Source organism: Sarcophilus harrisii, chromosome 2, assembly GCF_902635505.1.
Source record: "Sarcophilus harrisii chromosome 2, mSarHar1.11, whole genome shotgun sequence".
Lineage (NCBI taxonomy): Eukaryota > Metazoa > Chordata > Mammalia > Dasyuromorphia > Dasyuridae > Sarcophilus > Sarcophilus harrisii.
Window position 1 is genome coordinate 382,369,277 of NC_045427.1, and position 16,638 is coordinate 382,385,914.

At 41.8% G+C, this 16,638-nt stretch overlaps 1 protein-coding gene across 3 annotated transcripts in view; it reads right to left on the reverse strand.

Moving 5' to 3' along the window:
- CAMK2A (calcium/calmodulin dependent protein kinase II alpha) overlaps positions 1 to 16,638 on the reverse strand; it is a 79,334-nt gene that overhangs the window by 53,106 nt on the left and 9,590 nt on the right. For all 3 annotated transcript variants that reach the window (XM_031953514.1, XM_003756709.3, XM_031953513.1), the window contains exons 2-3: positions 10,740 to 10,834; positions 4,146 to 4,205 (exon numbers count right to left, since the gene is read on the reverse strand). In XM_031953514.1, coding sequence (XP_031809374.1) covers positions 4,146 to 4,205; positions 10,740 to 10,834 — 155 coding nt within the window. The remainder of the gene's footprint in view (positions 1 to 4,145; positions 4,206 to 10,739; positions 10,835 to 16,638) is intronic.

Consider the following 16,638-nt stretch of genomic DNA (forward strand, 5'->3'; position numbering starts at 1 on the left):
CCATCTGCTACTAAACCAAGCCCAACTTCTCAACCTAAGGCTTTAAATACCCTGACCCCAGTCAACAATCTTTCTAGTTTGGGACACATTGTTTCTCTATACAGGGCATCCCAAATGTCTTAGAACACAAGCTTTAAATTCCACTAAGACCTTTGGGGTACCCTGTATATGCTCGGCACTCCAGATAAGTTGTACTGTATGCTGTACCCCAAATATAAACTATGCTTTCCTGGCTCTTTTCTTTGAGAATTTTTCCTATCTTTATCCCTCCTATTGACTCTTTATCAATCTTTTAGAGTCAAATGCTATCTCTTGCAGAAAAGGTAGAGCACTGGACATGGAATCAGGAAGACCTATGTTCAGGCACTAATACTAGTGTAACCTGGGACAAGTTAACCTCGATTTGCATCTCAGTTTCCACTGCTGTAAAATGGGATATTTATAGCTTACTTACCTCAAGGGAATTGTTGTGAGGATCAAATGAGATATTTGCAAAACATTTAGCACTGTATCTGATAGATAGTTAAGAGTTTAATAAACATTTATTCCCACTAAAAAACTCTGAGCCTCAGTTTCCTCATGTGTAAATTGGAGATAATATAAAGACAATTACTTCACAGAATCTTTACGAGGAATCAAATGAGATAATGCAGGTAAAGTCAGAGGATCTATATAAAAATAAGCTAGCATTATTTTCTGATTCCTGAAAACAGGTATGATCCTTCAATCTCTATATCTCTTTATATTTCTTTTAACATCCTTCTCTCCTTCTACCTTAGACTACTAGTTATTCATTTTCACCAGCAAGTGCTAGAGCCCGCTCTAACAGACTTGTGAGGACTGGTTGTTAAATTGTCAATGTAAGCACTTATACTTCAGAAATCAGCAATTCCTATAAATCAAGGCTTGATTTTTTTTTTTTTTTTTTTGGCTTCCTTGATTGTCTAGACTTAAGAAATCGCGAAGAAAATGTTAATAATGCAAATTAAACTTAAGAGTATGTGTGCCTACTTTTTTTTTTCTGTTGTTAAATATTTGCCAGCCTACCCCTGTATTGCTCTATAAACATTGTTTGAGCTTAGCAGGAATACTGTAAAAAGCTCAGGGAATTAAATTATAACTAGAATGGAGACTGGGTGACTGGAGGCTAATAATAATAATAATTCACGTTTCTAAGGTGCCTTAAGGTGTGCAAAGTGCTTTACATCCATTACCTTTTTTGAGCCTCACAACAGTCCTAGTTTTATCTGAGAACTACTGAGAACTAGCTTGCTGAAGATAGAAACTATCTCGTTCATCCTGAGCCCTTCCCCCACAGCACCTTGCCCAGGGTCTCCTCCTACACCACACCCCCAGCCCCATAAATATCTTTTGAATGAGCAACTGAATTAGGAGAGTAGGAACCACAATAGGAAAAAGGAGAGACTAGGAGGAGCCAGAACCTAAGCCAGCAGCTTAGGGGAGCTATAGCAACATTCTGACAGGGTGGTGGGCAAGGATAGTACAGGCCCCATTCTGCACTGGCTGAAGCACTGGGGGCTTAATAGTAACGATACTAATGGCCTGATGTTTATATAGGCTCTGAAGTTTGCTAAAAACTTTACATATGATTGGATTGCTTATTGTCTAGAGAAAGGGGGATGGAGAGAGAGAGAAAGAGAGAGAGAGAGAAAGAGAGAGAGAGAGAAAGAGAGAGAGAGAGGAGAGAGATGGGAGAGTGAGAGAGAAGGGGGGAAGAGACAGAAACAGAGAGAGAAAGAGGGTGAGAGAGAGAGGAAAAGAGGGAGGAAGGAAAAAGAAAAAAGCAGGAAAGGAAGAGGAAAACACAAAAAGGGAGAAATGCATCAAAAACTGAAGGGAAGGAGGGAAAGAGAAGGAAGAAGAAAGGAGAGAGAAGAAAAGAGGGCAGAGAGGGAGAAAGTGAGGGAGAGGGATGATTAGGGGAGAAGAAAGAGAGGGAGAGAAAAGAGGAAGGGAGGGAGAGGGAGAGAGGAAAGTGAGAAAGAGAGAGAGAGAGAGAGAGAAAGAGAGAGAGAGAGAGAGAGAGAGAGAGAGAGAGAGAGAGAGAGAGAGATTTGGAGCACAAGGTTTTGCAAAGCTTGAAAATTATCTTTGCATGTATTTGGAAAAGTAAAATGCTATTTTTTTAAAATGAACTTTATATATGTTATCTTATTTGATCTCCACACCAGTCCTGTGAAGTAGGTACTTTTATTATCCCCATTCAGGAAACTGAGCAAGAGAGAGACTAAGATTTGAATTCATATCTTCCTGTCTACATTTTGTACTATCTTGCTACCTGACAAATATCAAACTTTGACAAGGGCCCTCCTAAGCTGAAATCTCAGAGAATAAGAAGAAAAGAAAGGCAGCAAAAGGAAGAATGGAGGGGGAAGGATTTTTCTGTGTAGCACCTAAGAAACAGGACTTTGTCCCGAAGGCATGTTGAGGTGACTGGGTGGCCTTATGCCTACTTGGAGCTAGAAATACTTGAGTTCAAATCTTACCTCAGAAGCAGCTAGGTGCTACAGCGAATAGAGCACCAGGCCTGCAATCAGGAGGACCGGGAGTTCAGGTCTGCTTCAGACATTTAACTAGTTGTGTGATCCTGAACAAGTCACTTAACCCTAATTGACTCCCCCCCCCAAAAAAAAAAAATTCTGTCTCAGACACTTAGCTATGATACCCTAGGCAAATCACTCTGACTCAGTTTCCTCAACCCTAAAAATGAGGGTAAGAATAGCACTTACCTCAGAGAGTTGTGAAAATCAAGTGAGATTTTATATACATACAGCAATTTGTAGATCTTAAAGCATCATTTAAATGCTATTATTTTGACATCTCATGGGATCATAGATTTAGATCTACAAGGGACTTTTAGAAGTCATGGAATCCAATCCCCTCATTTTACAAGTGAGGAAACTGAGATACAAAGAGATCTACTAACTTGCTGAGGGTCACGCACCCAGATGTTCTGGTCTCCTAGACCAGGACTCTACACTATTTCACGATGCCTCTGTCTGCCTCAGGGCTGCCTCAGGTTTGGAGGACAAATGGGGAAGGGTGTATTGGACAACAGGGACACCTTCCAAGAGTGTGAAGCCAGAGAGAAAGAACACGACACTTTGTTTTGAGAGTAGAGACCAGGCAGTTGGCAGACACAGGGATTTCACTCCAAGAAACAAGTCAGGTGGAAAGATAGGATTATGGAAGCTTGTTCTGGATACACCTAGATTATCCCTAACTTGCTCTTATTGGGAAGGAAAGTAGAAAGAACATTCAGTTTGGAGCAGGAAGACATGAGACTGAATGCCATCTCTGCGGCTATGAGCAAACCTTGCCTGGTTACCCCAACAAATTTAGATTAGATACTCTAAGATCCTACGGTCCAAGTCATATCTCAGGAGATGTACCAGAACCTTCTCTATAAACCTATCAGCCTGAGGAAAGACCAGCAATAACAATTTGGGAGTTTTCATCCTTGAGTGGACTTGAGAGGGGGCTATTCTTGCCAAGTTTCCCATTCTAGGTTAGATGCATTTGTCATTTCAGGTAACCTACCTTCCCCAGAGAAGTACCGAATTGCCACCACCTCTTCACACTTCTCTTTGAGGGCTGGGGGCTTGCTGCAGAGCTGGGATGGGGAGGGGGTGCTGGCTACATGCGAGGGTGGGTGACAGATTGACTCAGCATCACTGTTGGTGGGTTTGTTGTGTGTGTGGGGGAAGGGGGGTACACTGGGAATTTTTTTCCCCTTTAGGGACTATTTTAATCTTTCTCGGAGCTTCAGGAGTTTTCCTGAAACAGCTTTTCTGAAGGAGGCTGCCGGCAGGCGTAGGCTGGGCGGAAAAGGCCTTCTCTTCCCCCCCCCTTCCCACCCCACCCCCAGCTGCTTCTTAAGGAATGTGGCTGCCCTCCACCCCCACCTAGTCCCCACCTCCCCCCCCCCTCCAAAGAGTCCAAAATTACCTCTTCACCCCCCCATTCTGTCCAGGAGTTACCACAATACCAGGAGACACAAGCCCCATCCTCACTACCCACTAGCACCCCACTCCAGCCCTAATTTTTTCCTGTTGCCCACAAGTGCAGCCCCTCTCAGTTATCCCTCCCTTTGGTGGAGAACAAGGAAGGGCAGATTTCCTTACCAATGTTTGGATGCTTCAGCAGGCGGCAGATGCGGGCCTCTCGCTCCAGCTTCTGATGATCTGAAACACAAGGAACTCCAGGTCAGATCTATATTGGGTTGGACTGTGGGTGGGAGAGAGAAGTGGATTTTTCCTCCCAAAGACCAAGTGGTCTCCTCATCTCCCCTCTGAACCCCTAAACTCCCTGCTTCACTATAGGGGAAGAGAGAGGAGAGGGAGGAGGAGAAAATAGGGTTTCATTAGCTTATCTCTGAAGTCCTTTCTAAGCTCTAACATTTTATAGCCCATTCTAAGGTTCCCTCCTGCTCTCAGTTTCTATCCTAAGGTCCCTTCTAGCTTTGAAATTCTGCATTCTAAGGTTCTAATGATACTCTGCAAACATAGCATAAGAAAGAGGCCATCTCTTACCAGATTGTAAGCATATTTTCCAAGGCTTCCCTACTCTCTAATAGTCTTTACCCCAGAGCTGCTGAAACTCTTTGGTGCTCATGGGGCTAGATATTGGCCGGTCACCTCACTGTGGCAAGGCCAAGTCTGAGTCCTGGCTAGATAAACACAGGATCAGTAAGATTGGGAAGCTAGGTAATCTCTATGGCCAAATTAGAGAGGTTTAGGATAAGATACCTGTGGTAGGAAATTTGTTTTACTCATTCTTGGTCACCACTTGGAAAATTTGATGGAAAATCCTACGTGGTTCCTGGGTTAGGAGAAAGAAGTACTTGTGTCCAAGTCCAGGCCTCTGGGAAATTAGAGGAATTGGATTCCTCTGAGGTCAGAGCTGGTGGATAGCGGGGAAGCCTGCCTCCAGCATATTCCACACACATCATCCCAGCTCTGGGATGAGACCTGCCTATCTTTGTTAAAAGAAAAACTCAAGGCAAATGGTTCTAGACCATAGCTTCTGGCCCTGTGCCCCTCATTCCCTGAGGTTATTTCTTTACTACTATTTTTGAAGGTCAAGGGATATGAGGACAAAGGCAAAGCCTTAGCTTACAGAACATCCTAGTATAAGATGCTCTTGGTGAAATCACTACCCACAACATCCTTTCTCCTTTTAGAAAGGGAGGAGAACTGTAATGGTTTTCTTCCTTTTTCTAAAGCCTCCAATTCCTAGATATCGAATCTTGACCCACAGGTAAGTGTAGGGCCAGGCTTCAATCATGGAATCATGGATAAATGCAAAGGGGAAAAGGGAGGGATTGCTGTAGGACATCTAAGAAAAGACAAACAACTTTCATCTGGGAAGGGAGGACAGGTAGGCTTGTTGGAGAATATGGCACTAAGTTGGGACTCAAAGGAGGGGATGGAGAGGTGGATTTAAAAAAAAATAGAGACAAGTTGCAGGAATCCATTTCAGACATGAGAAATAGTATAAAAAAATGCAGAAAGACCAAAGAGGTCAGGATGAGATCAGAGACACTGAGTAATTAAGTCTGGCTAGAATGTAGAGGAAAGGAATAGTACAAAATAAGTTTCATTTCATCAACTCCTCAAAGCCTGTGTCCCCACCCTCTTCCCAACCCTCAATTTCCAGCCCCACCCACCAGCTCAAATCCCGCTATCTACACCTCTCAGAATACTGGAGAACCACAAATCAAAATTGACAAGTTGCTTTTCTACCAATTATAGCTGCTTCCCAGTTAAACTTTCAAGCTGCCAGAAGGGATTGTTTAGAAAGGAGCTGGAAAATCCTTGACCTTTCCCCATCTCCTTCTTCAGGAGAAATTACTTCCTAGAAAAAAATATTCTTCAGCAAAGAGATGGGCCAGCCCAAGAGCAACTAAGAGCTAATGGAGAGATGGCATAGTAAGCAGAAAATCTCTGTAGGAAGAAAGTCAATTTACTTGCCTCCCTAGTCCCTGAGGAAGAAGCTAGCTAGAAAGGATTTTCACCAACTTGGGGGCAGGGGAAAGAAAACTGAGATGGCAGGAGAGCACACACAATCATATTTTCCTAGCAGTTTTAATATTCTTCTATTGAAAATACTATGCCCCCTTCCTGAGTCTATTTTCCTCCCTATTTTCATTTAATGCCTATTGCCTGATGTCTTTTAAACTCAACCAGATTTCCTGAGCTCTAGGATTAGTCCATTTTGCCTGATTAAATAGAAAATAGCTCTGTCAATACTGTAAGAGATAATCAGTATCACTGAATTCATCCTTTGTTTCAAGACAGCATGGTGCCAGATAGTGCTAGAATCTGGATAAGAAAGACCAGAATCCTGCTTCTCCCATTTACTAGCTCCATGATCCCAAGGGACATTGATCCTTTTGGATTTTCAGTTTTCCCATCTATAAAACCCAGACAGGAAAAACTATAATTCTTATTTCACAAGATTGTCATGAGGGAAGCACTTAATTTTAATATGTTATATAAGCTATTTTACATTTACATTTCATTGGTGTATGAAACTCCAATCAGAGAAATTTCCCTTTACCAATACAGGCTGGCACCAACTCAACAAGGAAGTTATCTGGAACATTGAAAAATTAAGCGATATGACCAGGATTTGAATTCAGGTGTTCCTAACATGAGGACTGGCTTTGTATCCACTATGCCTCTCTTTCTCTCCCTTGTTAATATATAGAGCTGCAAAGTTAAAAGCCTCATAACTAAAAGAGCCATCCTCTGATGAGAGCATCTTAAAGATGGGGAAACTGAGGCACTGGGAGAGACGATGCCTTGATTTTGATCATATAGCAAACCTAGCACTAGAACCCAGGTTCTGTTCATTTCCTGCCCAATCAGAATAGAAACATCCCAGGATCTAAAAGTCAGGTGAGCCCAGGGAGATCATCCTGATAGCTTTATTTTTACAAATAAGAAAACTGAGTGATTTGAGAGTCAAAAACAAGACAGGAATATGGAGACAGAGAGAAATGTCCCTTCTTACAACACATTTCCTTTTTTCCCCCATCACTTCAAATGGGTCCTATTTGAGTGCCAAGATTAAAAAGCAACCTCGTTAAGAGATTGGGGGATGTCCACATTCCACTTGGACGTCCACTCCTTGGGCACCCCTTGGAAGTCTCTCCTTTAACCAGTAATTCACATTTTTGGATGAACTATAATCTATTTTTGGAACCCCATTGATATAGCATTCCTGTACGTGACTTTGGCTGCAACCTTCATACAACTGAACTGCACAGAGAAGGGAAGGGAGCTGGACGGGAGATGTTAAGCTGATAGGTTCCATTGCTTAATTCAGGCCTGAGGTTTTGGTCACAGAGGTTTCCTTGTTCTATGGGATGGCTGAATGCCAAGTGAACCAACCCCATTCCCAAACATAGATGAAAACCAGGAGCCAGTCACCACCACCACCACTACCACTACCTCCCACCATGACCTTGGAGCCTTCCACATCCTCTTCTCCCTTCACACTGACGTCAAAGGCAACAAATGTGCTACAGAGAAGAAAGAATTAGATTTGGAATGAGAAGACATGGATTCAAATCTTGGCTTTTCTGCTTATTTATTGTATGGTTTCCTTATCTGTAAAATAAAATAACTAAATGAGACCTCTCAGGTTATTTTCTACTCTAAATCTCATAAGACTCACTCTTCTGATTGGAGAGCCAGGAGCAGACTCCCCAGAGAGCTTTGGGCACCTGGAGCTTATTCCCAGGAGTAAGAAGAAAGAAACTTCTTTTTTTTTAGTTTGTTGGCAGCGACTTAATAGCCAGCAGAAAAATCTGCTCAGAGAAATTGTACCAAGTCTCTTTGTTGTTGGAAGGCTAAATTCTTGAGAAACCTGGAGCCTTGAAGGCAGTGGGGTTCAGTCAGTAGGTGATACACTGAATAGGGTCCCAGATCCATAATCTGGAAGACTTAAATTCAAATCCAGCCTCAAACACTTCCTAGCTATGTGGCCCTGAGAAAGATACTTAATCTCTGTTTGCCTCAGTTTCCTCCACTGTAAAATGAGCTAGAGAAGAAAATGACAGGAGACATCCCTCTGTCATCACTTCCTTGATCATTAGTGACTCTACTGAGAATAGAATTCTAGACCTGGAGTTAGGAAAAATCTAACTTCAAATCCTGATTAACTCTTTGGCAGTTTTGGGCAGCTATGTGACATAGCCAATAGATAGAGTAAGGATACCCACAAGTTTTTGTATTGCATAGAGTCTCTCCAATTAGGACTATTTCCAATTAGAAAAGTGTCTGGATGAGTCATACTGGGGATGGTCCAGGGCCTGAGGCAAATGACAAAAAAGGACCACGCTGAGTATAGATCACTATTCCTTACAAAGCTTGTCCCAATCTCTTTGTGGAGTAGCTCATAAAAGGAGCAGTTTTGCTGTTCCTTTTCATTTTCCCATTACTTCCTCCCCAACAACCAGTCTTAGATTAAGGGAATAGATGGACTTTCAGATCCTGGGAGAGTTGGGAGAAGTTCTGGGAGAGGACAGGATCAAGCTTTGACCTGAGTCATGGGTGTATAGGGTATGAACCACACTGTTTTTAGTGGCTTCTGGTACCTGACTCTGGCCAACCTGATTGCCATAAGACTGAGATTCCAAGGAGACCAGATAAAATTGGGAAGATGCCAAATGTCATCAATTCACAGCAGCTGGCAGAAACACAACTGAGCCATGCCCAGTCAATGTCAATCCCAAACAGATTTATGATGGTGGGTCAGGAGAGGGAGGTTATTCCTCCAGATGAACTGACACAGAACCCTTCAGTATACTGGCATTAATTCTGGAAGAGAATAAAGAAGAGTAAGAAGAGCAGAAGACTGGAAGACAATGGACTGGGATCCTCTTGTACTTTGCACTTAGAGAGGTAACCTGGATTGTGAGAATAGTGTTTGACCTGGTATCAGAAGAGGCCTGGATTTGAATCCCAGTTCTGACACTTATTAAGTATGTGACTCAAGTCCTATTACCTCTCTGAGCCTTAGTTTCTTCATCTGTAAAATGGAGAGAATAATGCACTATCTACATCACAAGATCATTAGGTTTGGAATGGTTTGAAAAACCTAAAATACTGTATCAATGTGAGCATAAGCATTCCTAAAATGCACAGACAAACCCATCCATTCACATAGATTAGGGCTTCTTAAACTTTTTCCACTCACAACCTCTTTTTGTCTAAAAATTTTTTATGAGACCTTGGTAAATAGGTATATAAAAGAGGTATACAAATCAGACATTTATTGATAATAAATCATAATTTCATGACCCCCACATTCAGTTATAACACCTTATCTAGGGTGACAACTCAAAGTTTATGAATCTGAGATATAAAGACTGAAAGATAAGGAAGGCATGGATAGGTGAATACGTATAGCTGCAAATCTGACTATAACTATAACCCTGTTTATATTCCAAGAGGTTAAGTTAAATCTAATATGGTGAAATTCACATCAATGTATTAAGGTTTCAAAGATGTGAGAAATCTCATCATCAGTGAGTATTTTAATTCATCTATTAACTTAGTAGGCAAATTGCGGTCAAACTGAACTGTTCATTGTTTCCCAACTTGGCATTCATCTCTCATTTCTGCACTTCTGCATAGGTGGTTCCCCCATACCCAGAATGCATTTGCTCCTTACCTCCACCTGTTAGAATCCCGGGCTTTCTTCAAGATTCAGCTCAAGTACCACCTCTTACAGGAAGCTTTTCCTGATCCCCCTGCTTTGCACTTTCTCCCTCCACAGATTATTATGGTATTCTTGTTCCTAAATATGGAACAATCCCCTCTTCCAAGAGAACATATCCTCGTTAGGGTCAAGGTCACATTTTTAGTTTTGTCTTTGTATCCAGAATGCTTAGCATAGTGTCTTGAATTTGGTGAGTACTTAATAAATCCTCATTGGATTGAATAAATATTCAATTGGTTCAACAAGATTAAATAATTTAGTCAGGATCACACAGTCATTAGGTATGAGATGCAGGATTTGAAATCAGCTTTCCTAATTCTAAATCTAATAATCACTGTGATAAAATTTCAAAAGGGTAAATATGAAATCTTGCTCTTATAATTGCCTCAGGGATTAGGGGAGGGGGAAATAAGAGGCAGAGAAGATGGCCATACCTTGGGTCTTTATGTACCCAGAAGGAAAAGGATGTCTACAAAGCCACTTATTTATTTATAGCTTGGGGGAAAACAGAAGCATGTGTTAGCCCCCCAAAACTCCACAGTAGGTCAGATAAACTGTAGTCATTAGCCTCCACATCTTTTGGAAAGAAGCAATGGTATGATTCCAAAGTGCAAATAGAAATTTATCAAATCATGGGATTTGGAACTGGAAAGAGCCTGAAAGAAGGACAGATGGTCTAAAAAATTTTTTAATAGAAAAGAAAGCCAAAGCTCAGAAAGGTTAGCTGGTTTTCCCAACATCACACAGCTGTGTAAATGGCAGAAAGCCAAGATCCAGGTCCTCTGACTGGGGCCAGCCATAGAACAAAGAATCAAATCTAAGAAGGGAGGAAAGCTCATTTCTCCTCCTTCTCCTTCCTTCCCCCCAAGGCAAGACAGGACCTAGTCTTGGACCACATCCAACTACTGGAGAATGGGGTATAGGGGTGGGAAAAGTGAAAGAAGATTCTCAAGAGGGAAGAAGAAACCCAGAGGGAAGTCACTTACCTCGGGCTGAGAGTTTCTTCGTGTTGATAATCTTGGCAGCATACTCTTGACCAGCTAACACTTTCACACACCTTCTAACGATGGAAAAGGCACCCCTGGGGAAAAGGGAAAAAAGGTCAAAATAAAATGAGGGCCCAGATGCAGAGGACACATGCTGAATAGAGGGGGGGAACCCTCACTCTGGGCCAGGAAGTAGGAGAAGGTGGCCTTGCAAGGGAACAGGGCCACTGAGGGGTGCTGGTGTGGGGAGAGGGGCAAGGGCCCAAAGCACCCTAAAAGCTAAAGAAAAGCCTCTTAAAATGTGAGAGCTAGAAAATCCCATAAATGTTACTAGTTCAAATGCTTTCAGTTTACAGATAGGGAAACTGATGTCCCCAGAAAGGAAAGGGTTTGTCCAAGGCCACACAGTGAGTTAGTGTGGACATGAGATTATAACCCAGGGCTCCTCACAATACAGCTCAGTACTTTTCCCAGCCTACCATGCTATCAAGCCATAGTCCCCACAGTTAGGAGCTTACAGTCTAATTTGAGATCATAGGCTCACAGGATTAAGCTGAAAGGGATTGCTTTGTAAACCTTCAAGTGTTATATAAATACTTCCTATTCACAAGGATTCTTTCCTGGAACTTCTCCAGAGCTCCACTTTAGGAGAAGCAAGCGGTCAGAGAGGTCCCAGACTGGAACAATGGAAAGAATGCTGGCTTTAAAACCAAAAGACCCATATTCCAATCCTGATTTTGCCACCTGCTGTCTGTCTGTGTGATCCTCTGCATCCTATCTCCCCTCTATGAAATGAGGCATTCATGGGACTGAATGACCTCTACAGACCCTTTCAGCACTAAAGGAAGGAAGAAAGGAAGGAAGGAAGGAAGGAAGGAAGGAAGGAAGGAAGGAAGGAAGGAAGGAAGGAAGGAAGGAAGGAAGGAAGGAAGGAAGAGAAGAGGAGGGAGAGGAAGGGGAAGGAAGGGAAGGGAAGGGGAGTGAAAGAAAGGAAGGAGGGAGGAAGAGAGAGAAAAGAGGACAGAAGGAAGAATAGAAGGGTGGAAGGAAGAAAAGGCAACATGAGATATAATAGAAAGACCATTGGATCTTAGATCCTGGATTCAAGTTCTAATTTTACTACTTAAATCACAGGTTATGTTTAAAGCTAGAAAAACAGAGTGAATGAAGCATGTCAAGTTCTCAGTGCCTCATTTTGCAGATGAGGAAACTGAGGCCCAGTAAGAAATGACTTGCCTTCACACTATCGGCAAACAGAACTAGATTTTAAGTCTAGTTTTTCTCCCCTTTATTTTCTTTCTTTTGTTTTTGTTGCTGTTTCAAAGGCATATTTACAGGACTGTCTCCTAAGCAGCCTTAGAAGCAGCAGAAAAATCTCTGAAAATGGCACAGACAACTCACCCCCTTCTTGCATGGGAAAGGAGCAGATGTCTGGGGGTGTGGGGGGAGAGGGGGCTGGTGGCTAGGCAGTGTGTAAAAGGATAGGATAGGACAAGGACTGGGGGAGGGGAGGAGATGTGGGGAGGTTCAATGGGAAGCTTACGGGTCTCAAAATAAGACCCTTCTGGGGGAGGTAAGAGGAGGTAACAAATGTTAGAGGAAGAAGCCTACAGGTAAGAAGGGGTGGCAAGTGTTAGAGAGGTAGAAGCCTAGATCCTGGCTCAGCGTATATAATAATAATAATAGAATAATGTGGTTCTTTAAGTTAAGTAATTTCCTCACCCACATAAATCCCATGAAGTAGGGATTATTATTATTATTCCCGTTTTACAGATGAAGTAACTGAGGATAAAAGAATTCGAATGACCTCTTCATGGTCATGGGACTTTGGGAGCCAGCATTCAAATCAGGGTTCCTTGATTTCAAGTCCAGTGCTCACAAGGACAATTCACACATTCCTAATGTTAGCTCACAATCCTGTAGTTGGTTCACCAAGGATTTCCTTCACAACAACTCTGAAAAGTATTGTCATTCCCATTTTACAGATGATGAAGCAGTGTCAGAGAAGTAAAGTGATTTGCCCAAGAACACATGACTGGTGTTGGAGCCAGTTTGTGAGTGTATATGTGAGTATGTGAGGGCTTGATCACATCCCTGGGGGCTGTGCTACTCCTGGTGTCCACAGTATGGTGCCGGAGGATATCATCAGACAGCATTGGGGCAAGAGAGAACAGAATGATACAGATCTTTGCAGGGAACAGATATGATGAGAAAAAGAACGAAGAGTTCCTTTCATAACTGGTCTCCAATTCCCTCCACTTGGCGCCACCCAGATGGCCTGGGTTCCCAGCTAAGGAAGTGGGAGAAAGGAGGGGTCTAGACAGATGGGCTGAGAGTACGGGACCCATCACTGAGAATGTGGAAAACTGCTAATGGTCTGTGAGAAGGAACTGGGGTCTAGCCAGGACCTGGGCATCAGGGAGTCACACCAAGAAAATGGCTTTCTCACTGCCTGTTGAGTGTACCCTTGGGAATCAAGTGCAAAGCTTCCAGTTGGGAGCTGCTAACAGTAAAGTGGCCTAAACCAGAGCCTTTTAAATTTCAGTATTACCCATTATTGGGGCTGACTCAACCTGCCTAATCCCACCCATCAAAGACATTGTCTATCTTTCCTCCTACACTTTACCCACAGAAATTTCCTGGTCTAGCTTCTTGGCCCCTCTAGTTCAGCAGAGAAACTCAGTCTGGACTGTAATGCCCTAAAATTAATAAAAAAGATCCAAGGCTCTGGGGTTAGAAAATTGAGGTTCAGATCTCAACACTACTACTTACTAGTTGTGTGAATAGTTAAATTCTCCAGGTCTATTCATCATTTCTAAAATGAAGAGGCTGGACTTCCCCTCTAAGATTCTTTCTTACCTATAAACCCTGGACTAAAAGGAGTCAGACTCTTAGACTATGATTTGGACTTACATACAATATCTGTCCTACAGCTAGGCAAAGACTATATTTATGGTAGAACAGTGTATAAGCTACAGGACATCTTCATGAGTTCAAATCCAGCCTCAGATACTTCCTAGCTGCATGACCCTGGGCAAGTCACTTAACCCTGTTTGCCTCAGTTTCCTCATCTGTAAAATAGACTGGAGAAAGAAATGGTAAACTATCTGCAGTATCTTTGCCAAGATCCCAAAATCCCAAATGGGATCACAAAGAGTTTGGTATGACTAAAACAATAATGTGCTTGTCATAATGCTCAGAAAAGACATGTATCATCTCATCTAATTATTTAAGTAATTACTTTACCAGACTTATTATGCATTGTTCTTGTTCACATAATCTGTGATCTATCCTTCATGTTCTTTCTCACATTCTACATTCTGTTTCTCAGTGCCTGGAATACATGTAGAATCTTTTCTTTCCTTTAAAGCTAAGATTAAACATCTCCCCAGAGAGGAAACTTTCCCTAATGCCTCTGGCTGCTACTGTCTCCTCTCCACCTCAAAATTACTTTGTATTTATTTTGTATGTATTTGATGTGTATATTTCTTTCCCTCAATAAAATGTAAACTCTTTGCGGGCAGGGACTGCTACTTTTTTGTCTCTGTATCTCAAGTACCCAGGACTATACTTGGCAAATAGTAAGCTGGTACCTGATAAATGTTTAAATGCTTGATTGATTCTTTTTTTAATTGTGATTAAAGTCTTTTTTCTAAGCGTATTCTATTTTTCCAAGTACACTCAAAAATAGCTTTCAACATTTACTTCTACAAAACCTTGTGTTCCAAATTTTTCTTCCTCTCTCCCTCCTCCCTCCTCCCCAAGACAGCAAGCAATCCAATATAGGTTAAACATGTGAAGTTCTTCTAAACATATTTCCATATTCAGCATGCTGCGCAAGAAAAATCTGATCAAAAGGAAAAAAAAAAAGAGAAAGAAAAAAACACAAGCAAACAACCACAATAACAAAAAAGTGAAAATACCATTCTTCAATCCACATTCAGTATCCATATTTTTCTCTAGATTCGGATGGCACATTCCAAACTTGACTGATTCTTAAACATTATTATCAGCAGGAAGGGCCAGAAAAGGAGGTGGGTGAATCACATATTAAGAGAGATATAAATGAATAACCAAGTACTGAACCCATATATATGAAAGATGGAAAGACCTAGAAGAGACTTCCAGCACATCAAAGAGAATCACAGAGGAAAAGAAGGCTTGGATGGATTGTAATCTGCACTGGTGTCAGTCAATAGAAATTTATTAAATACCTTTTGTACCAGATACTGTGCTAAGTGCAGGGAATATAAAGAAAGGTAAAAGACAGCAACTAATGTCAAGGAGTTCACAGTCTAATGAGAAAGACAATATGCAAATAACTATGTACAAATAAGCTATGTATAGTATCGTTTGTTCAGCTGCTCAGACTCTTTGTAATCTCTTTTGGATTTTTCTTGGCAAAGACACAAGAGTGGTTTGGCATTTTCTTCTTGGGTTCATTTTGCAGATAAGGAAATAAGGTGAACATATCACATTTGAACTCAGGTCTTCCTGACCTCAGGCCCAGTGTTCTATCCACTGTACTACCTAGCTGCCCATATATGGCATAAACTGAATTTGATCCACAGAGGGAAGGCTCCGATAATAAGGGAAAATGGAAAGGCTTCCTAGAGAAAATAGGATTTTAGCTACAGAAACCAGGAAGAGGACATGAGGAGGGAGACTGTTTCATATAAGGGCAACAAGAGTGAAAATTCCTGGAGTCAGGAAATGGAGTGATTTGATCAAAGAGAAGCAAGGAATCTGTCATCACTGAGTTGCAGAGTAGGGGGAGAGGGACGGAGGAAATTGTGTGAGAAGACTGGAAAGGTAGAAGTCTCAGGATTATAGGAGACTTTGAATGTCAAACAAAGGATTTTATATTTAATCCTGGAAGTAATAGGGTATCGCTGGAGTTTATTGAATATTGAAATAGTCAGACTTGCTCTTTAAAAAGATGGCACAGTGGATAGAATACTGGTCCTGAATCAAGAGAACCTGAGTTCAAATCCAACCTCAGACACTTAACAATTAGTAGTTATATGGCTCTGGGCAAGTTACTTAACCCCAATTGCCTCATTACAAAAGAGATTCTATAAATTGGAGTGGAGAGAAACGGAGACATTGTAAAAGTCTAGTATCAAAGTATTAAAGCAATGGGAGCAACAAAATATTTCCTCGAGTCTGGACCACTGTACGAATGCCCCTCCAAGGCTTCAAACTAGTCACTCTATATTTTAGTCTTAGGCAATTGTCTGGGGGCCTTGAGAAATTAAATGACTTGTCCATGATCACACAGATAATGTCAAACCCAGGCAAGATCTGAATCCATTTCTTCTGGATTTCAAGTTTGGTCCTAACTTCATTATGACAAATTCCTTTTTCTAATCTTCATCATCATCATAATCCCTCATAATCATATAATGCTTTCCACTTTTCAGAACTCTTTGCTGTCTCATTTAATATTCCTAAACTGCCCTGTAAGGGTCAGGACAGTAATTAGAATGTCCATTTTACAGATGAGGAAACAAAGGTTCAAAGAGGTTAAGGTAAGTGCCCAAAAGTCACACTGACACTAAAAGACAGAACCAGTATTATAATCCAGGTCTCATCTCCCAATGCAGGGCTTTTTCCTTCTCCAGCCACCCTAGGCTTCTCAAACCTGTTTAGCACACACCTCCCCCTAATATAGATGGCATCTATAGTCCAATCCAGGATCCCGAGAGTTTAGCATCCCTTTGGCAGATGCCATGGGGACATGATGTATTGGAACTGTCTCAGCCCGGAGCCTTGGCCCACACCAACGCAACAGCAGCACAGAGGGTACACAGAAGGCCTGGGAGATGGAAGATTTTGTTTGATGCTGAAGAACACTAAACCAACAGAAGTTCCAACATATTCCTTGTTTTGGCTGCTG